The 23,330-nt window shown below is 34.0% G+C and overlaps 1 protein-coding gene across 9 annotated transcripts in view; it reads right to left on the reverse strand.

Moving 5' to 3' along the window:
* Positions 1-23,330, reverse strand: part of MYCBP2 (MYC binding protein 2) — a 287,568-nt gene that overhangs the window by 181,336 nt on the left and 82,902 nt on the right. For 7 of the 9 annotated variants that reach the window (XM_049853287.1, XM_049853282.1, XM_049853288.1 and 4 more), the window contains exons 16-20: positions 21,221-21,366; positions 20,916-21,017; positions 13,774-13,881; positions 6,688-6,807; positions 5,657-5,738 (exon numbers count right to left, since the gene is read on the reverse strand). In XM_049853287.1, coding sequence (XP_049709244.1) covers positions 5,657-5,738; positions 6,688-6,807; positions 13,774-13,881; positions 20,916-21,017; positions 21,221-21,366 — 558 coding nt within the window. Of the gene's footprint in view, positions 1-5,656; positions 5,739-6,687; positions 6,808-8,330; positions 8,437-13,773; positions 13,882-20,915; positions 21,018-21,220; positions 21,367-23,330 lie in introns of those variants that run through there. The other 2 variants (XM_049853285.1, XM_049853289.1) reach the window with 2 other exon arrangements.

The raw sequence follows: 23,330 nt of genomic DNA on the forward strand, positions 1-23,330 counted from the left end.
GCTAACCAAAGGGATGGCAGTTTGAATCCACCAGGCGCTCCTTCAAAACTCTATGGGGCAGTTCTACTCTGTCCTATAGGGTTGCTATGAGTCAGAATCGACTTGAAGGCAAGAGGTTTTTTGGTTTTTTAGTGTGGGTAGGAAATAATGTGAAAAGGGTGAAAGAGAGTTAAAAATAGAGGATTTTAGGGAATGAGAAAGTCAAAGGCCAAGTAAGGTAGGGCTAAGTAAGAAATGAAGAAATTGTCATTAGAGAATGGGATGTTTAAACTTAAGAACTCAGAGTTGAACTTGTGCTAGATCCAGGCTGTCGTCATGGGAATGACCTCTGTGAGTGTGGAAGTTACTAGATACAAGATGTCAGGATAACAATATTGTATGGGATCCTTCACATGGATACTGAAGTCACTCATTATTGTGACAAGACCTGGGGTGAGGAAACACTGTGAACTAGATGCTGTTTTCAATGAACGAACTGCAGTAAATGGAAGGTAGGTAGGTAATTAAGGGCAGCAGAGAGGAATGGCCATGCCTCAAAAGAGCAGGATTTTTTGTTTGTTTGTTTTTACTTGAAAGTGGAGTGATAAAACTAGGAACAGCACTGAAGAGATATGTGGCTCTCAACTCTGAGGTACAGGAGGTTTTCGCAAAAGAACAATCACTACTCCAAAGGGCCATATGTCGAACTAAACGCTCTCACAGAAGTGTCAGTTCAATTCAAACAAGGAATTGACGGGAGTTTGTGTAACTGTTTACTTGTTTGCAGTTTACAAAGCACATTCACATAAAATTAATCATTAACTATCAAAATAATTCCACAGGTAGATCTTAAGAGGTTTAAGGATTTTCCCAGGAGATGGTGGCAGGTCTTCTAACATAAAATCTTAGAATTCTTTTCATGACACCAGTGAGTCCATTTACTAAATTATTTGGATAACAAAGGAACAACAGAAAAGAAAAATTACTTGAGTGTGTGCTTATGCATACCAGGCACTTTACATTATATTAATCCTGCAAAAATCACATGGGAAATGAAAACAAAAGCTTAGAGATATCACAGTCTTACAGTTGTTAAGTAGTGAAGCAAGTCACTATGACTATGTAGCATATTAGTGTGGAAGTAGGAAAGAACGACAAGAACATGAAATTCAGAAACATAACAGTTATCAAAATTCTATTAGAAAAAGGAGAATAAAAGCATTGAAACTATATTAGTCTCTTCAGCAATCTCCAGGTTTAAGTTTATTGAAAATGGTAAAATAATTTGGAATTCAGAAACTTAAGAGCATACATACTAAACAAAACAAACAAAAAAGAATGTTGGTAGACTGATGATGTCATTAGTGAATATATAAAAGTTCTCCTAAGAGCTTTTTGACAGTCTCTAAAAAAAAGCAACAATAGTAACAGCTAACATTTATTTTGCATATTTTTTTTTTTTTTTTATGGGCTAGGCTCTGTGTTAAGTAGATTACATATATTATCTCACTGTATTCTCACAACAACCTTCTTAGGAAGATATGCCTATTCCCACTTAATAAAGGAGGAAATTGAAACACAAGAAAGTAGCTTGAATAAGGTCATAAGCTACCAAACGACAGAATCAAGACCTAAATTAGAGACTAAACTCAATCATTTGGTAAGACAACACACTACGTAAGGAGAATATCAATAACCTTTTTATATCTTCATGTATAGTACAAAATTTGTCTAATATTAATCACATATTATTGTGTGCTATACAATAAATTCAATTAATAGCACTTAATTACTTGAAACTTTTCAAAAATACCCTTCAACTCTACACTTCGTTTCAACTAAATGTCTATAAATGTTTTGCTTTGTTGTAGTTAACACGTATGCTATAGGAGCTTTGTTCTTCCTGCATATAAGTGACTAATTCTTTTCTGAATTAATAACAGTTCTTAACTCCTACCTTCCAAGTCCCACAAAGACCCAAAAACTAGAGTGCTTAGGACAGAAAAGGTTTTGAGTAAGTTTTATTTAGGCTACCAGACATTTATTTTTGTTGGTTGCCATTGAGTCAATTCTGACTCAAAACAGCCCCATGCGTGCACAGTCAAGCTGCTCTATAGGGTTTTCTAGGCTATGACCTGTCAGGAGCAAAATCACCAGGCCTGTCTTCTGAGATGCCTCTGGGTAAGTTTGAACCACCAACCTCTCAGCTAGGAGTCAAGTGCTTAACTGTTTATGCCACCCAGGAACTTCTTTATTAGGCATACTACATAGGTATTATTACACGGAATTATCCAGTTTAGTTCTGCCCACGCCACACACAATCAGCCTTCCAGTTATACCTCAATAAATGGAACCAGGTGAGGAAATCTACATGTTGGAAAGGACAACTTCGGGCAATTAAAGCAAACACTGCCAGAGTCTGATCTTAGGAATCTGGGAAATTTTATCTTCAACATTAAAAGTAATCAGATTTCATAAGATGGTAAATTAAAACTCTTCAGAATACTGAACATAACGCTGTGATATTGAAGGGGAAACAGGCTTTACGAGGCCAAACACGAGCGCCTTCATGTGGTCTGCTAGTTCACTACGGCTTGCTAAGTCATCCTTATGTAAGTCACTGGCATGTAGCCCCTATCATCCACCACCACTATAAAACCTCTGCTCTTCCACTGTGGGGTGCACAGATCTGCTTTGGTCCTACAGCTGCCCAGGACTTGCCTCATCTGTAAGTCTCCCTAATAAGCTCCTTTGCTGCCATGCTGGAGTTGCCCATCTCTATCTTCCATCTCTCAGCACCCTCCATTTCTGGAGACAAGTTTCACAATATTGGTCCAAGTCTGGACAGACATTGTTACTGGGGGAAATCACCAGAAATCAAAATGGTGCCCACTGGTATTACGACTACCATGAAGCAATGTTTTTCGCTAACTCTTTCCTTTTAAAAGCTCACATGAGCCCTATCCCCTTCAACAGCCATTACATCTTAATACAGCAAAGCAGGATCTTCTGCATATATGCTGCTCTTTCTTCATAGTGTACAGTGAGACAGCATTACCTGAGGGCTGTGATTTGATTACACTCATGATTTTTACTACTTCTTTTCCACTCAATCAAGACCATGAAATATTGCTGCTTGATAATTATTTTTTGTGGAATGATATCCAAGTATAAATTCTGATTTGCAAAGCAGCGCCCTCCTTGCTGGACACATGGTTGACATTCATCATTTCTAATTACAATGTACATTTTTCAGTTTATAACTCATGAAATAATTACCACTTAAGTAATGATTATAATAATAACAACAATGACTATATCGTGATAATAAACCCTTTCCTTCCATGTCATGAAATACAATAAAAAGTTGCCAGGTTCTTCACACTGTTTAAAGCACTGATTGAGCCTCTGCTTATCAGTGATTTCACTCATCCGTAAAGCAAAATATCTGTTGGCTTCTTAAACCTGTGACAGTAATTGTTTGACCCCACAGGCCACTGATATTATGTCATACCCCACAGTGATATTAAGATTGTGGGTAATATTTTACAAATTGCTTGGCAATAGTGTGAACTATATGTTGCACTTGTTTTTAATGAAAAGTTCAACTCGATACCTCAATTGTTTCTTCTCACCATTAGCAACAAAATTCATCACAGTGATGAAAGACATTCCACTTCATCCCCATTTTGCACGCACTGTAAATGGAGCTGATCCTGCCATAGCCCTAGGAATAGACGGGTTCTCAATCTTGGATGCACATTATACTCTGGGGATCTTTTAAAAAACTCTGATATCTGCACTCTATCCCCAATCCCACACCTCTTAGAAATTCTGGATGAAGAATCCAGGTATGGTAATTTTTAAACCTCCCCAGGTGCTTCTTATGTGAAGCCAGGGTTAAGAATTTCTGGTCTTTACCACATGGCATAATTCCATCCTTGCCACACAGTAATAGGTGTACAACCAAAACAAAGTAAAAATCATTGATTTTAATGATTAGGGGAAGAGAATCCCTCCTTCTTTCATTGTATTGTGAATAAGAAGCCATAAAGGTTCAGTTGATTCTGGCAGACACCTTGTGAGTACAAGGGAAAATAAGACAAAATGGAGAATTCAAAAAGAAATTGGGTTCATGTGGCAAATTGAGATGCTGAGTCAAGTTTGGCCTAAAGCTGCCCTACATCTCTCCAGACTTAAATACACCTGGTTACAATGGTGGGGCTGCCATAGATGTGCATCACTTAGCTCTTCCTCAAGACAACTACTGCAGGGAACATAGTTGACTGACAGCCCCAGATGCTGTCCCTTTGGATCCATGAGGTCACTGTTCCTGTGGAATGCTTCCACCCTGTGACTGAGTATCGCAAAGGTATTAATGCTGGCCCATTCCTGCCCAATGCAGGACTCTTTCAAGGGCAACCTTAGCTTGGGGATACTCCATCAACCTTGCTGATGCTCTCAGAACTGCACTGTAGTCTGAAGACTCTTTCTACCCAGTTTTTCCTACCTTCTCTTCATTCACTGGTGTCAGATCAGCATTGTGACTGAAGATTCTCCCTGCCTGTTCCTATTCCTTTTTCCTTTATCCTTCACAGGAATTCCCCACCCCCCACCCCCAGTAAATCTTCATACACTTAATCCTATCTTGGCATCATCTTCTCAGAGGACCTGAACTAATGAAGATGGATTTTCTGTTACTTTTGACCAAAAGCACCTTGACTGTATTAAGTAGGATATAGATTCAGCTGCTGTAATAGTAAAGCCAAAGTAACAGGAACTTAAACAAGAGAGAAGTTTATTTCTCACTCAGGTAAGAGTCTAATTATAAGGAGGTGTTGTGGCAGCTCCATGGCGTCAGGAAACCAGGCTATTTTTATCTTACAGCTCTGGCATTCTCAATACATGATCTCCAGCTCAGGGTGTCTACGATGACTTCTCCAGTTCCTTCCATCATGCATGCATTCCATCCAGCAAGCGGGGACAGCATGCCTTTAACAGTATTCCTTTAACAGCATGATTCCAAAGTCTCACATTCACTTTAGAGCACAAAGCATTTCCTTGCTGCAAAGCAGGCTGGGATATAAAGTCTTTATCTGCACAGTTATGCTCCCAGCTAAAACTCTACTACCAAATGAAGTATGGAAGAATAAATATTGGAAAATGCCTAGTAACCTCTACCATAATTAGTTTTTCATTATTCTGGAATTACATCAAAATAGTTTGTTGGAGAGGTCATTAGGTTTTGTTTGTAAACCAGTAAACCAGATGCCATCAAGTCAACTCCAACTCATGGAGAGCCTGTATCTGTCAGAGTAGAACTGTGCTCCACAGGGCTTTCAATGGCTGACTTTTCAGAAGTAGGTAGGTCACCAGGCTTTTCTTCTGAGGCACCGCTGGATGAACTACAATGTCCAATCTCTCAGTTACTACTGAGTTAACCATTTCCACCACCCAAAGATTCCGTTTGTTTGTATAGAATGTAAATCCATTTTCCCCTAAGGCTACAAAATTACCTATCCCTACAAAAGCACTTAGTCACAAAATCAGGAACCATCAGTGATCAGTAATTCATGGGTCATACTTAATTCTGGAAAAAAGAGAAAGAGAGAAAAGAAAAAAGAAAGGAAAGGGAAAAAAACAAACCCTAGTCTCTTCAGACAAAAAGTAAGAGTACCTGGAATTGACATCTCCATGTCCTAGTTGCCCATGTTGCCCATATCCAAATGTATAGACATCTCCATTTTCCATTAAAACCACTGAAATCAAAATACATGGCTTTATTTTTTCATTAAATGCATTTTATATTTCTACCACAACTATACTGAAACCGGTGTAATTTTCACTATTGAAAATTTAAAGAGCCATTAAAAATAGGGAATTGAAGCATAAATTTATATTTAATGAAATAAATATAACTGTAGTTCTGAAAAATATTCTTTGCATGTCATAAAAATGCATGATTTCCATATACTTTAAAATTATTATGTGATTTAACAACCGTAATATTTAATAAGACATACTGGCTCAGATCAACTGTAAAATCTTAATAATGAACAACTACATATAAAGTATATATTTTTTTGTTTCATATCTAGAATAATTATAAAGGGAGCAGATGGGTTTGTGCGCTCTGCACAATTATGTAGAACATCAATGAAATCTCAGAACTTTTAATATCTATCAATGCATCATCAAATAAGGAAATAGATTAAGTATCAAAGAAGGAAGTTTACATTTTTTTAATGCTTATAAAGGTGGAATAGTACAAGGTAAGCTATATAACCCAAATGCCAAAACTTTAATAAGAATCTAATTATTCTCCACATTTTAAGAAAAAGAAATTTGTTGATGCCATGCTTCAATATGGAACTACGTCAAAAAAATCACACAACTGTGGAGTTGAAACGGATTTCAGGAATTCCTTCATCTTCAGTAATTTCTTGAACTAAATTAAAACAGAATTTTAAAGTAAGTGTCGCAGAAGACAGAAATAAAAGTCAGATCTCTGGACAAATGCCTGTTCCTCAAACCACAGTTTTTAAAAAAGATTATACAATAAATACAAAGCTTTTATAGATTTAGAAGATACTGCCACACTATAGCTTTTAACACAGAGTTAACAGACTACATTCACTAAAACCAAACAATTAAGTTATTTACCACAATTGTAAAAACGCAGTTATACCCTAAAGTTCCAGCTGCTACCTGAATGGTGAAATCCACAGCTGACTTGTACTGCTCGGAGCTCGCAGTCAAATCGCACGGAGCCTGGAGGATATGTTGTGATTTTGCTTGCATCCTTTTCTCCTCTTTCTCCACTTCCATCTGCAAGTGTTATAATTCGTAATTAAGCTATTATTCATATTTAAGATAAAATTTAAAATCAGTTTACTATGGAAGAACAAGAGAAAAATGTTAAAAGAAACAAGCAAGAAGAATCTGCAGCTGTTAGAAGTGATAGATCAAGAACTACCTGCAGGGAAGTAATTCTGAAAAGATATACTGTATACTTCTGTTTGCAAATATCACTAAATCAATAAAAAACAGAGATAAGATCTGGTTAAGGATAAAACCTATTAAGCTCATCAGTTATGTAATGTAAAGGGATCAATCGTTAATGTACAGAAATAACAAAATTTCAAATGTAATGGTTTACATGGGAAAATTTAGTTTGCATAAAAAATAACTGCATGCAAAGTCATTAAATAATTATTTTAAACTTAGTGATATAGTTAGTACTAGTTTGCACTAGTTTTTTTTTTTTTTTTTTTTTTAGTTACTTAGAAATATTCCTAGTTGACTCACAGTGACTTAGATTTTCCAAACAGACCTTAGAAAGGCTACACTGTTCACCAGTATTCCTAAACTCAATGACTTTTAAAAATGTATAAAGACCAAATAGCTTTATTCAATTACACTGTAGTTCAATGACCTACTCTCTACCTTGTCCCACAGCCAGCCTGCTTTGTGGTCTTCTTCCGAGCTTCAACCGCTAACTACCCTCAACCAAACTCCTTTATATTTTCACCTCCTTCTTTCCTCCTCCTTCCTTTTTAGAATTTCCTCCATTAACCTTGCTTTAGGCCTACTCTCCATCCCTGGTTTCTATATTTCACTTTGGCATTCTAACCATAGCATCAAAAGCCACATTCCAAAATACAAAAACTTTACTTTGGAATGTGTAAATAAGGGAGGCAATCTACTTTTCCTAATCTGAAACTATACATCGCTTAAATATGACCTCTATATCATCAAATTTAAATTCCTTACATACAGAATAAATGAAAATTTGGAAGGAATTTCAAAGTGTCAATAAGTCAAATCATCTCTTGTGATGTATCAACTCAAACAATAAGTGTGTATAATATGCAATACATATGTGAATCCACAGACATACACTTACTTTTAATTAATTCTGTATTTTCTCTGCCCATTTCAGAATGTTAAACAAAATAATATCAGGTCATTTCACATTCACTTTATCTTTTTTATTTAAATCATTCCTTTCTGTTAGTAATATCTAGTTAAGACAAAATTGACCTACAGTATGATTTCCCCTTCTATAACTAAATGCCTCTCTATCATAATTTGGAAAAGCTTTAAAATCTTCATAACACTAGGACAGTAAAACCTCACTAATTCGGAATAACATAGAAGGAATAGGCCCGTGTGACTTATTGAAAAAGTCTTAATCATAGAACATTTAATTAAAAATAAAGTTTTATTACCTTCAAGCAGTACATTAACTAATTGCTACAATAAATAAAATGTGGTTACCTATATTATAATTCAAAATAGGCCTATATTACACAAAAATGTATCATAAACATAAAAGTCCTTTAACATACAAGAATTAACTGCTGGACCCAGAGGCTGAAGGCACGCTGAAGGAATCCTTCATTTCTTGAGCCCTTGGTTTGAAAAGCTAGTGATTTTACACAGGTTTCCCCTTATAAGTATGACCCTGAAAATTCACAGAGGAAGAAATTATGTTGAATTTTTACTGAAAAAAGATCACAAATACTTCATCTGAGTTATCATAAATTCTGAATTAGTGAGAGGTTTTACTATTTATTATAAGATAAAGAATACAATTCCTCTTCTGCTAAATTATCTAATGTGGATTTGCCAAATGAAATCTTCAAGAATGTATGGGCTAAAGATAGTCACATTTCATTTCACACCACCTAAAACGAAATACAATCTTAGTTCAAATACTCTTCACCTTGGAAAGGCAGTGGAATTGGAATGGTTAAATAAATATAAAAAATGGTCCACGCAAAAAGAATAATGTCTTCCAGTGACAATTTAAATAAGATGCTGGATGCAAAGAAATTTTATATCTTTATCTCATTGGTACAAATAGCTAATTGTTAAAACAAATCTGACTTAACATAAAAAACAAATTATATCCATATGATTTTGCCAGACTTAACTGAACATCACAAGTATCACTCCACTTTATATAAATACATTGATGCTAATTAGAAGCTTTTACCTTTGAATTTAGCTTTTTGCCCCCTCCCTTGAGTCAGAGATTAAATATAGATACAAATCCCACAAGAGAGAGATAGCATCAGGGATGGGGAAGGAAGAAAAAAAAAAAAAAGCCTAGTGATTTACTGAATAAAACAATACAATTAAAAGAAGATTTTTTTTTTGTTTTTATTATTTAGTAGTCAAAATTATACTAGAAACATTTTTTTCAAGTTCTTCTAAACAATCTCTAACTATATAAAACAATTTCTCAATAGGTAAAAACATTGCTATTATAACTTAAAAATTAGGGATAAGGTTCCTGATCATTACCAGCAGTAGTAGCAGAATTAAAAAAAAAAAAAAAAAGTACAATTCCAATAATTTAGGAATTTACAAGATTCATCAAAGAAAAAAGATACTAAGCAGACAAAAATTTACTGCAAATTCAAGAATCAACAAGCAACAGTCAACAAGATTAATCTCTGTTCAAATTCAATATTCAATAAAGTGTTAATTAGCAACAATAAAATCTAATCTTAGATTTGGAGGAAAAATATTCAGGCATGAATACTCTTACAATTGCCTCCCTTAGGCATGAACATATCGGTATTTTTCCTAATGTGAATATGCTCGTTTACATATCATGTGATACTGAAACTATAATGTTTAAAAAGTTTTGGCAGATACATACCTAATATATGTATCTAAAAAACTGTGTGTATATATAAGTATTATAGACACATATTTGAGTACAGACATAGGGAAAAGAGAATTCCATTAACTAAGGGTCTCTAAATTTTATTTAAATCTACACTTTATTTTTGGTGATCTCATAGTCACGCATATCACAAAAGTTGTCCATGAACACATTGAGTACTTTGAAAAAGATCATTAATATAAAACAGCAGGAGCAGTAGCAACTGTAATTTACTAAGCACTTGCTCCATGCCAAACACCGTGAAAGTCTAAATAACACAACAGATTAGTGCTTATGGGCACTTATGACTAGGAGGCTTAGGTGGAAATGCTGGCTCTACCATTAACTAGTTGTATGTTACTGGGCATTGGACCTTTGTAAGTCTTAGCTTCTCCATTTATAAAATAGCAACAATTATTCATGCCACACAAAGTTCTTATGAGAATTAACTGAAATAATGTCTGAAAAGTACTCAATCAGTATTGACTACTGTTGCTTTTTTAAACCAATACAACAATCTTATGGCATAGGTAATGTTATTCCATTTTATATATGAGAAAACTACAGCTTAGGTGGTCAGCCCAAAGTAATAAATGACAGAGCAGATTTGGAGTTTGATTCTAAAGCGCATGTACTTTACCACTACCAAATGGTTGACATCTTAAATCTTTCATAAATAAACTATGTATTTAACAGATCTCAAATTTTGTACCTTCAGGATAATACTAACTGCTAAAACACAAAGCAAAGGATTTGAAGCCAGAGGATTGTTATTTGCAAAGAGTATCCATTCATCTATGCACCTATCTATCCATCTATAAAGCACCACATAAGTGCTTTTCAGATGTCATGTCAATTAATCTCATGACAACCCTTGGAGGAAAAGTACTATTCCCATGCTAGGCTAACATTCAACACTTGACAATCTGATCCTCAACTGTGCTTGTTATCTGTAACTCTACTGCATCACATGGGCATATATATATATATAAACCCATTGCCATCAAGTTGATTCCAACTCATAACAACCGTTTAGGACAGAGTAGAACTGCCCACAGGGTTTCCAAGTAGGGACTGGTGGATTTGAACTGCTGACCTTTTGGTTAGCAGCTGTAGCTCTCAACTACTACACCACCAGGGTTTCCATATACACATAGAGAGAGAGAGAGAGAGAGAGAGTTTTATACATAATCTTAATTTAATCTTCAGATCAACACAATCAGAAATTATCATTCTTATTTTCAAAATAAAGAAAACTGAAGCCCAAAGAAATTAAGTAATTCCTGCAAGGCCATGTAGCTCTCGTAAATGACAAATTTAGGATTACAACTGCGGCCTAACTCCAAAAAAAATAATAATAATTTTTTTTTTTTTAAAGGCTATACTATTTCCATTATACCAAACCATTTCTAAACACAAAATAGGTGTAGAATACAGATGTTTGCTATCCGTGTATCTTCTGATTTTCACATCAGTCACATTAAGATAGATTTTAGGACTATCTCTAGGATAATTCAGATATTTCCAACTAGGTATCCTACATTAAAATCTTCTCTATGAGGCACTGAGTAGCTGGAACAAATGTTAATCTAGGGATATGCTGGAAACACAGTTTATGTCCACATATTTAGAATAATTTGCTCTATGTTACATGGAATTACTGATTTTGCCTTACATATTCTATTTCTCCTTAAATCACAACTTGCCCATATAGAATGTATCCTGTGACCTTCTCTGAATTCTCTCTAATCATCCAGAAACTCACCAACTCCCTGAGAGCTTGCTCCTGTTAACAAGAAATCACAGCTTATATCCCCAATACCCCCAGTGAAAACTGTCCATAAAAATTTAACTATTCATTCTACAGTCTGTACCACCAGCATAATTAAATGTAAGATAAAAAAAATGTAAGATAGAACACAGCAATTAATATAGAGAACTCAGTGAACACATTGGAAAACAAACAGGGTAAGAAAAAGAGAAGGGAAAAAAAAACATGTAGGTGGAAGGAATATTTATTAATAGATTATGAAAATATGCAGCAACAGTTTAAGCAGTGAATAGAGAATCTGTGAGGGGAGAGGAATTAGTGAGTGGTAAATTAATACCCTTTACTTACAGTAGCATACTACTTGATAAAATATTCTTTATACTTTAAGTTCATTTTGGGGGTAAAGAGACAAAACTGTTTCACTCTACTAAAGCCATAAAATCTGATAAAAACTAACCATATACTGTAATAGTACAAAGTAAGTCCTTCCAAAGAGGCTGCTATAAGGATACATAGGACCTTGTTATAAAATAACCCTGTGGCCAATAAAACTGTAGTAAGGTTAGCTATGGTTAAGCAATTAATTATTATTTGACACTGCAAAAGTTCAGCTTTGTATTTGTAATCTTGGTCTTCATTTAAGATTTCATTTAAAATCCTGGCCAAAAAAATAAAATAAACATGTTTGCCCATAAGATACTGAAATGGAGCTAGACAACTTTTAAACTACTTCATGAAGTGTAAATATTTAACCTCCGGTAAAGTCTCAGAAGAGCTCCGCTAGAGATAATTGGGATAGAAGCAAACACTGAGAAAATCCGTTTCTAATAGTGGCATAACAGAAATAATAAGGGACCAAAGATTCTGATAATAAATAATTTGCATAGTGTATTTTTCCTCAGATTTAAATATTTAAGCATTGCTAGCGCACTCAGGAACTAAAGCAATCACAAATTTTACTATGGCTAATGACACCGGAGAAGCCCTGGCTGGCGCACTGGTTAAGCACTTGGCTGCTAACCGAAAGGTCAGTGGTTCGAACCCACCAGCCATTTCGCATGAGAAAGATGTGACATCTGCTTTGGTAAAGATCTACAGTCTTGGAAACCCTATGGGGCAGTTCTACTCTGTCCTATAGGGTCGCCATGAATCAGAATCAATTTGATGGCATTGGGTTTGTTTTTTTAATCACATTAGATTTAAAACATCCTCAATTTTTGTTTCTGCAAAATATATTGTAAGTAGTACTCTCTCTCCCTATTTGTGCTTTTACTAAAAACAATTTTTTGGTTTGGTTTTCTGTTTTTTGCTTTTGAGCGGCAAACTGACAGATCGAGAGAGGCAAAAATGAAGTTGATTATACTACACGTGAAAGTTCTAAAAAAATTAGTCTACATAATTTTTCAGCATGGGAAAAAATAGAAACTTTAATTTTTCCATATGGAATATGTGTTTTTAAAGCTTTCTATTCAAATTTGTAGGGCTTATTGTAGGTGTTTAAGAAAATGGCAACTGTAAGCCATACTAGCCAATGAAGAGCTCCTTGGTCACACGCCAGGTTTCAAAACAGAACTTATATATAAATTTACAAATTCTCTGCATTAAATTCTTTCCTGATTTTAGCTCTCTTGTAACTTGTGGTTTAAAAGAAAATGCATGCTTTAGGAATATTTTTAATTAATGCAGTACTCTAAAATTTCAAAGAATAACAGAAATAATCCCTAGTCCCTCCCAGAGTAGCTTAGACCTAGGAGTTTCTGAGACTACAGTAGATCTATACACCTCACTCTTTCATATATCTCTACTTTAACCTTCAAATACCAAATATTTGTATGTCATGTGTGATATAAGTATATAAGGTTTAATACTAAAACAAAGGAACAATAGTAATCTTAATTCATTATGACTTTATACAATGGATTTAGTAGTTTGTTAAGTCTAAAGCAAACAAACAGCATTCAAGGAAAAAAAGGACTAAAACACCAGATCTCAGTCACCTAAGAGCAGATAATAAAGGATGAAACAGAGAACAATGACAATTTTTTCTACCTTTCCTTAACTTTATGAAATTTGAAAAGATCTATTATAAAATGTCTTCTTTATTAAAGTTAACAGAAAAAAACATTTACTGAAGTAAAAAAAATGAAACAAGAAGCATGACAGTCACTTGACAAACAGTACACTTTCAGCTTAGCATTTTAGCATGTTCTTTCTCCTCAGGCTATATAATAATGATAGAAGCAAAGTAGAAGAATCAGGTTTGTGCATTTTCCCAGAAAGGAAATTAAAATGAGTGGAAGAAATTGGGAAAGTGTCCCACCTAGTTGATAAGAAGACCAAATACCTTTGTGCTTGTCCCGTTTATGCTTTAGCTGAGCTGGATGGGATCTGAGTCTGGCTAGAGCCTGTTCTCGATGGTTCATAAAAATAGGACCAGCAAATACAAGGGGGCCTGAGGAGAAACATTTTGTATGTGCATAGAAAAGCTCACAAAATGAAAACACTACATTGAACAAAAATAATTCAAACTAAAAGCATGAAAATTTATTCTTAACTGTTTTGGACATTATATCCCTTTCCAGATTTCCCCCATTTCAATCCCCCACTCCCAACCATAATCTACTCACCATTCCACACATAATTTAATATCATACAGTTTATAAAGAACAAATTCCATATTTTATATTGATAAAACTATTGGGTAGTTACTGATAGTCTCTAATCAGGAAGTTCAATTCACATAAGTTATCTTACAAATTTTTTTTTTAATATCATGTTACCAAAATTGAGTACATATTCATTAAAACAAATATCCTTCCTATTGAGATCTGACTGATGGTGAAGAGGGCACTCTAACTCATGTAGCATTTTAGGAATCATATCATTATTTCTTTCAGAAGCTTCATTACATAAAAAACTACATTATTCCCACTCATAGTTATTTCCACTCTTGTAGTATTCAAAGAAAAAAGCTACTGGAAAAATGAATTTGAATAAAATAAATCACTTTTCCCCATTGTAATTTAACTTGAAAAGGAAACTTAATTAGTTAAATTATGCCTTTAAGTTTTATTTCTTTTCTTATATAACAGAAATAACCTTCCTTAGATTTTAGCTACATCAAAAATGCCTTCAATTTTCAACACTCTAAACTTGACAGTTAAGAAGTTACCAATATTTGGAAAGGGAATTACGACATTATGTAGGCAATGAACATTTTTAATTAAAGCATGTTTCTTCATGATCCTCTACAGTAATCTCTACCTCTAATTCATTTTTCTAAAGATGGGATAAAATGTAACTATTACCGTGTAATAAAATTGGATAAATGCCAAATTAAATGCCAAAGTACCATCATTAAACATAAAAAAAAAATACATGGGAGAGAGGAACGTATTTCAATTATGCCTCTAGATATACATAAAAACACAAGCAGCACCATTTCTATGAAAAACCAAGGATAACATGTTCTATGATTATTACAGATACAAATATTCCAATTTAATAATAGATAAAATAATTAAATATTACATATAATAATGTCGTTTCTTTTCAAGCTTAAATTATATAAACTGAGCTTCATTTTTAAAAAGGAATAAAATTGGATATACCTCAAATGAAAAAAACTTCCTGTTTCCTCAACATGCATTATTTGATTAACTAAAGCAGATAAATCACTCTAAAAAATATGAAGAACTTTCCAAATATACAACAGAATTGTTAATTTTAAGATAATAACAATATTAAGTTATATTACCATTTTATTTTTTCTGTGGTCTGCTCGGGATATTATTTCTTCTAATAAAAATATACTGTACCCATAATGTTCACAGTTATTTGACTTTTCAGTAAATTCAATTGTTTTAGAATCTTTTGATGTATAAATCTATTGGCCCATGGGGAATCACACTTAGAAATTATAGTGCAAATGCTCAATAATTTAATTCAGCATTTATAATGCCAGGCTTTTAGGCTCTAAAATATTCTCGTTTCCCACGGATTAAGATAATTTTTCTAAAAACGTAATTCTATTCATTTACTTATCCAAACATTTTTCATTACCTTTTACATAACAGATGCAAGGTGTCATGTACATAATGACAAAGACAAATCTCATTGGAACTCAGTCCACTGGGGGAGAAATAACGAAAACCTGAAATATAACTTGATAAATGCTATAAAGGAAGTCTGTACACCTCATATACTGAAGGATAAGAAAGTAACAAAATCAACCTGGATGAAGCAGAGAGGTTTCAAAGAATGAGAAAAAGACTGCCAAAAGAGAAGGGAGTGAAGAGAGGGCATTCTAGGTAAAAGGAATAGGATTTATAAAAGTGTGAAGATGTTAAACAACAATATTGCTTAGTCATTTAAATCACACATACTGAAACGGATGGAGTATAAGTTGTGAAGCAGAAAGTGACAGGAAATGAGTTTGGAGAAGTACAGAAAAAGCAAATAATTAAAATCTTTCTATACAATGAAACTATATTCTAGAGGTAATGTGGAATCACTGAAAAGTTTTTGATAAATCAACAAATACATATTAAGGACTTACAAAATTTCAGGCACCATGCTAAGTCCTGGGAACACCTGGATAAACAAGACACAATTTCTGCTTCTAGAAGCCCATAATCGAATGAGGGGAGGAGAGGGGAGAGGGTACACATAACTAAACAGGAACTTACCACAGTGTGCTGTGTCAAAAGGAAGCTCACTAGGGGGCAGCTAACAAATCTTGAAGATAGGAAAGTGGGGGAGGTCTGAGGGTGCAAGATGAGAAAATAACACATAAACTGAGACCTAATAAAGGACGTAGCGAGTTCAGATACACAAAAAAGTAAAAAAATGTTTGAAGACAGGGAATATGAAGGATAGCAAACAGAGATGAGCCTTTAGAGAAAATTTGGAATTCATCCTATGGGCTTTTAATAGCCTTTTGGTTTTAAACAGAGATGTGCTGCTGATCAAATTTGTATTTTATAAAGAACATTCGGGATGCAAGGTAGTTAACAGCCTAGAGAAGGGCAAGACTGGGGTTAAGGCTAATTAAAAAGCTTTTTGCTGTAATGCAGGGAAAGGATAGAAGCAGCCTGAACTAAGGTTAATAGTGGAAATTCTAATAGGCATATTCGAAAGTTAGTGAAGAAGGAAGAAGGTAGAATTAACAAAATTTGTTGGTTTTTTGGGAGGGAAGTGAATAAAACAGAGGCGTGAAATGAACAGATTTAGATATTTAAAAGCTTCTTTCAATATCGTGTAGGCAATGTGGTTATTAGGGGCGTGCGTGCATGTCGATAGGCAGGTTGGAGGAAATAGTGACTAGATTAAGTGGCAGCATAAAATTGTGCAAGCCTTCAGAAAGTTATTTGTGATATATTTCGAGAACCTAAATTTTATTATTCTTTGACCCAGTAACTTACACCTATGAAAATCTATCCTAATGAAAAATCTGAAATATTTAAAAAGATTTCAGCCCAAAGGTATTTACTACAACCTTATTAATTGCTGCAATTAATAAATTAATTGCAGCAATAAATAAATCAATAAACCACCTAATAGGAAACTAATTATGAAAAACTTGAGTTCAGCAATTCAATAGAATTAATATTCAGCCAGTAGAATGAGATTTATGGTGAATTTTTACACAGAAAACACCTCAGATATTTTTGTGCTATTTAAATTAACAATGAGATAACACCTTTTACCAAAATTTTATAAAAATTAAAAAGAGTAATAATAACAAATACAGGTTATAATGGAGGAAAACCCCACTCTCATATATTATTGTTGAGAATTTCTATAACATTTTTAAAGCAATATGAAACATCTGTTAAAATTTAAAACATATACACCCTTTGACCCAGACATTCTATTTTTAGGAAGTTCCAGTATGTAAACAAAAGTTCCAGTATATACAGCTGTAAGTTTGAGAAGATTATAGCAAAAATCATAAAAACCTGAAAATAACCTGAATGCCCATCAATAAAACAATGGTTGCATAAACTGTGGTACAACCATATTGTGAAATGTTATGTAGCTATGAAACAGGTTGTGGTAGGATCCACCTTCTAAATACTGAGAAGGGATATAAACAGGAGATCACTGATAAAATCATCCAGGAGTTTTTCTGATGATTTGGAAAGCTCAGCTTAACAATTCCATTGAACCAGTCCTTCCTGTATAACGTTAACACAAGTCTCAGAGAATTTATATACCAATCAATTTTGTGTAAGCTAAACAACTAAAATTGCTCACAAACACTTTGAACTAAAAGATGTAATTAAATACTACTGATATCTAGGAAGATAAATTTAAGAAAAATGTTATCTTAAAGAACAGAACCTTGAAAACATCATGCTAAGTGAAATAAATGATTTGCAAAATGACAAATATTGTATGATCTCACTTACATATCTAGAGTAGGCAATTACATACAGACAAAAGCTCATTAGTGGTTACCAAGGCGGGAGGGGAGGAGAAAGTGTGAATCACTGTTGAGGAAGCATCGAGATTCTGTCTATGGTGATGGAAAATCTGGCAACAGATATTAGTAATGGCTGCAAAAAATGATTAATGTAATTAGTGCCACCAAATTATATACCTGAAAAATCTTTAATTGGCGAATGTTGTACCATATTTTTCCAACAATAAAAAAATTAATAGCATAGTAAATAAGTCACGCACAAAAGAACAAATATTGTACAGTCTCATTTATTATGAAATAGGTAAATGTATGGAGACCAAATCTTATTAGTGGTTACCAAGGGTAGAGGAGAGGAGGAAAGGGAACGTTATTAAGGGTTACTGAGTTAATGATGAAAGACTAACCGGGAAAAGGACAGTGATAATGGTTGTACAACATGAGGAATGTAATCAATGTCACTGAATTATACATGTAAAACGTGCTGAATTGGCAAATGATTTGTTATGTATAGATATATTTACCACAATAAAAAATTTTTTTAGAAAAAATTAATAGCATAAAAATTTGAAATAAAAGGCAAAGGTCAAAATTTATCAAAAAGAAGTAATAACACTACTTTTTTGTGTTTAACCTAATTTCAACAGCACTTCCTATTACAGGAGACATTGTACCATATATCATCACTACATCAATAGGCCTGATGCTGACTGAGCAAAGCTTTAGTGTAAGACCTAGGTTCTAAAATCTGGTCAAACTCTGAATCAGTTAGCCCAGACTTGGTAAGCAGGATGAGACAGTCAAGTAAAATAGTTTAATATAATCCAAACCTGAAGCTCTGTGACATGAATACCAGGAAAACTCAATTGCTAATGAGCATAATTACTAACACATTACTAAACTGTCAATATCTAAGAAGTACCAAGCAGAGGCCACGAACATAAAAGGCAAGTTTGTGTGGCAGCTGGAATACCAAAAATCTGACACTTTTGTTCCTCAAGTGGACAAAAGGAAGAATAACAACACTGTGCGTGTGAGTTAAACGTGTTTAAAAAGCAGATTCCAGGACCCGAGGCCTGATTCATTAGGCTTTGTGTGTGACTCAGGTGATCTGATTTCGTAGAAGGTCCACGGAGCAACCTTTGAATAATGCTGCCCTCGAAGAGTGGTTCTCAAACCTGTGAACACCATCAGAATCATCCAGTTGAACTGTTAAAAAAGCTCGCTGGGCCCCACTCCCTAAGTTTCTGATTCAGTAGGTTTGAGGTAGGTTCCAAGAACTGGCATTTGTAGCAAATCTCTGTGACATTGATCTCCGTGAACTGTTTCTATACACTGAGGACCACAGATGAAACTGAGTTGTCACGAAATATATACCAACTGCCTGGAACCTAAGGTGATGTTCGTAAAATCAGATCCAATAATGGATTTTTTTTTAACCTTTAAATGGCTAGATTTTATAATTAATGTTTTAAAGGCTTATAACACATTTAAAAATAAATAGCAGAAGCATATTCTGCAACCACTAAATTTTGCTGAATTACCAGTGCATACGACAGTGACTTAATTCGATGTTACTTCTGTTATGCAAAAATACACCACACATAGGGAAGAATGGCTTTTTTTTAAAGGGGGAGAAAAAGATTAGTAAGATACACAGTATTACATACAGAATTAAATGTCTTCATAAACATTTTCTATAGTACCAGTTTGAAGGCTAAGAAACAGCTGGTTTACAGGTCAATTTATATAACTAAACCTAATGTTGCCAAAGGAAGAATAAAAATGTAGTACAGGCAGACTGATAATCAGCCTTAAGCAAATCATACCATTAACATAAAAAGTAAATTATACTTCGTGACCATATGTCCTAAGACTCAGAACTTAAACTCTACTCTATCAAAACATTTAATATACAATTATTCCAAATATTTATATAATGGAAATGACATGTGTTAATATCATTAAAATATCCTCTAAAGACAATAATTTTATGTAAACAAGAAAAACCTAACAGCAAATATTCACTGTAGCAAGTAATCTACTATTCCTAAAATACTATAAAGAACGATCTTTGTGTTCTAAGCATGATTTACAACTCGAGTTTAATAAAAATAGAATTTACCATGTGTGCTACGTATTTTACTACTTAGCCCATTTTACATGAAAAAATGTCTAGAAAAATTTATAATGATGATTAAAGCGGTAATATATAGGTTTTATCACACGTATCAACTGCCATTTCCAATAAGTATTTAAAATATGCAATGTCTAAATATTTCTAATCAAGATTGTGCTAGAAGAGGAATAAAACACAGACTTCTGTAGCAATTTGTCATAATCATTCACCAAAGAGATTCTATTGGGCAACAACTGCTTTAGTAATACTTATATATTTATCTCTGTTTGTTGGATATATAGTAAAATACCCATTATAACAATTGTTAAATGAATTTTTAGGCTGGAGAAAAGGTCAGAAACATTGAGGAAAAGATAAATAGTAAACCTATGCTTGCAAATAAAACCTGCAGACTTTCCAACTTACCCTTCTTACATATAAATGGATTATGCTTCTTCAGAAAACAGACACATAAAAGCATAATTATGCTCTGAACTGGAGGGAAAAGTGGTGAGACGATGCCCAAATAATAATGATCATGAAAGACGAAGAAAACAGCAGGTAAAAGACTACATTAAACTGAATTTACTGTTCCATAGTCATACAGATGAGGCCAAAGTCTAGGAGAAGGAAAAATTCCTCGAATTTGTATTAAAAAAAAGTTGCCTTTGTTAATAGTTACTGATACTTGGCAGATTGCACTATTCTTAATATGGTTGGCTTATGCCATAGGCACCCTAATGAATTAAATATATGTTGTTATTAGCACAATTATAAATACCTTGAATACTTCCACATAATTTTCATGAGTTACCAGAATGTTACTGATTTTAACGTCCATGTTTTCTTACTAAATCAGCCTACTCTATAAACTTTTCAGTGGTCTTAATACTGGTTCAGAAAATGGCTTTTCATATACTTTTTCTCTTCAACTACATCTTACCTCTTCCCTCCTCTAATCTGTGTCTCCTGATTACCCGCTGTCGTTTTTCTTCTTGTCGTAACTGAAGGTGTTCTTCAATGTTAACCCCGGGTACTGGGACAGCTAGATAATTATCCAAAAAAAAAAAAAATAGTATATGCTTTATGACATATGACAAAACTATATGATATTCAACAAAGTAAAAACTAGCAAAAACATAGTCTAAAACACAAATTACTTTTACTGTAAGATTTCTTAGCAAAAGAGAAGAATAAATCTCATCCCTTAATTAAGGACAAGGTGTTTAGTATAATCAATCTTATTACCTAAAAGAAGGTCTAAAGGTATCATCTCTTTGACTGCATCAAGAATTCCTCGTTGTCTTGCCTCTTGACCATCCAACTCTCTTGCACAAGCCTTGCAACATCCGCACACAGCACAGCCAGATTCCCCTGACCCACAACCACAGATCCTTAAAGAAAGAAAAAGATGTTACTGAAATCCTTCTAATCTTTCCTCAAATGTGTCCTATGAACTTCCTTTCTGCATTTTGAGATTAAGTTAAATGAGTCCGCAATCGTTACCCCTTCAGATCAGGATGTAACAATTTTAAAGAAAAGGTACGAATAATTAAAAACAAGATTTTATTAAGCCCCTAATAGGTATAATTGGTGTATTTCTAGAGAAAATACACATTCTACTATTTTCAAACCCACTTTTAACAACAAGTCTTTTAACAGTGTTCACACTTGGATGTATTGGTTGGTTAAACAAAACAAAACAAAACCAAAAAACTATGCTACCTAATAGATCAGAAGAAGTGTGGGCAGCCTTCAGTGAGTGAGCCCAGCTTCATACATTATGCTTCCTTTTCCCTCCCTTTCATAGGCTGAGACTCCTATAGCATTTGCTTATAAAAGACAAGAATATGCCAAAACCTGGCTAACAGGCTAGTGAAAAGTAATGTGACCACTACTTTAAAAATAATATTTAATTTTAAATTTATTCTAAAATACGTAGTTTTGATTTTATAATAATCGAAGTCATTTTTAATAGTCCTTAATGTCCTGGCATATATTCCTATGTCGACTGTATTCATTTCTTCATTTCAGCTTCATAAAGAAATCACTGCACTTCGTTATGTACTATCCATACAGATCTACAGGTAATTATTACAAACTGATAGTAAATCTCCGGGAAAAAAGGAAACAAAGAGGAACAATGATTTTCAGGAGGAACAAGAGAGTTCAGGTGATTCCTTTACAGTATATACCAGTTGCTTAAGTTCAGAGATTGGGGACACTGAATTTTAATAGAAATAGCTTGAGAAAGATGAAGGATGAAGGTGGTATTAAATGACTAACAGGATATTTGTGTAGCCAAACTAAAAATAAAACAGAACCAAACATATAGTTTTGTAGGATAAATAAATACGTTCTTTAATAAAGAGAGCCATAATATTTTTTGCATTTTTTTTTATATTTTTTGCTTACTCTAATAATGTGGAGTAAATTTAGTTTTTAAAAATCATATTTTATAGCCTTAAAAGAAAAGACTGGTTAAATATGATCTATTTAACTATTTTAGGCCAAGCATATAACCAGAATCTACCCACAGCAGACCTAGACAGTATTTCGGAAGAAAACCTGACTCCCAAAGAAGCGCTATAATTGGGAGCTGAGATGTGGAAATGGCTGACCTCACTCTGGGCTTTTCTTCACAAGGTTCCCTGTACTCTCCAAATCCAGCCAATTATCAGAAGTCTTACAAGGACACTCAGTACCTGGTACTGACTGTAACTGACAACATAAACACAAGATCCAAACTTCTCTCCCACGCTCTAGGGAAAAACTTGAATTCTGATTCTGTCAAACCTAAATATTAACTTTGAACTGAAAATAATACGCTGTTGTATTGAGTCTATTCTGACTCATAGTAACCCTACAGGACAAAGCAGAACTGCCCCTTAGGGTTTCCTAGGCTGTAATCTTTGGGGGAGCAGATCTCCAGGTCTTTTCTCCTGCAGAGCGCCTGGTGGGTTCAAACTGCTGACCTTTTGGTTAGCAACCAAGTGCTTAATCATTGTGACACCAGGGCTCCTGAAAACAATATACAGCCCTGAAAAAGAAAACAAAAAACTGTGGTCCAGTAAAAGAGATAAATATAACAAGTTGCAACTTTATAAGTAACAGTCCCTAACCCCCACCCAGACCCAACTGCAGTGCCACTGAAGTCGATTCTGACTCATAGCGACCCTATAGGACAGTCCCTAAAACTCCTAAAATTGCAAACGATAACTTTAAAAGAAAAAAATCTATGCCTAATTGAGTATTCTATGTATTTGATAATTCTACTCAGAAAATATTCATGTTCTACAAAAATGGATAGCTGGTATTGAAGGTGATTTAGAAAAAGAACACAACTGGCACAGCCCTG

Source organism: Elephas maximus, chromosome 14 (assembly GCF_024166365.1).
Source record: "Elephas maximus indicus isolate mEleMax1 chromosome 14, mEleMax1 primary haplotype, whole genome shotgun sequence".
NCBI classification, from domain to species: domain Eukaryota; kingdom Metazoa; phylum Chordata; class Mammalia; order Proboscidea; family Elephantidae; genus Elephas; species Elephas maximus.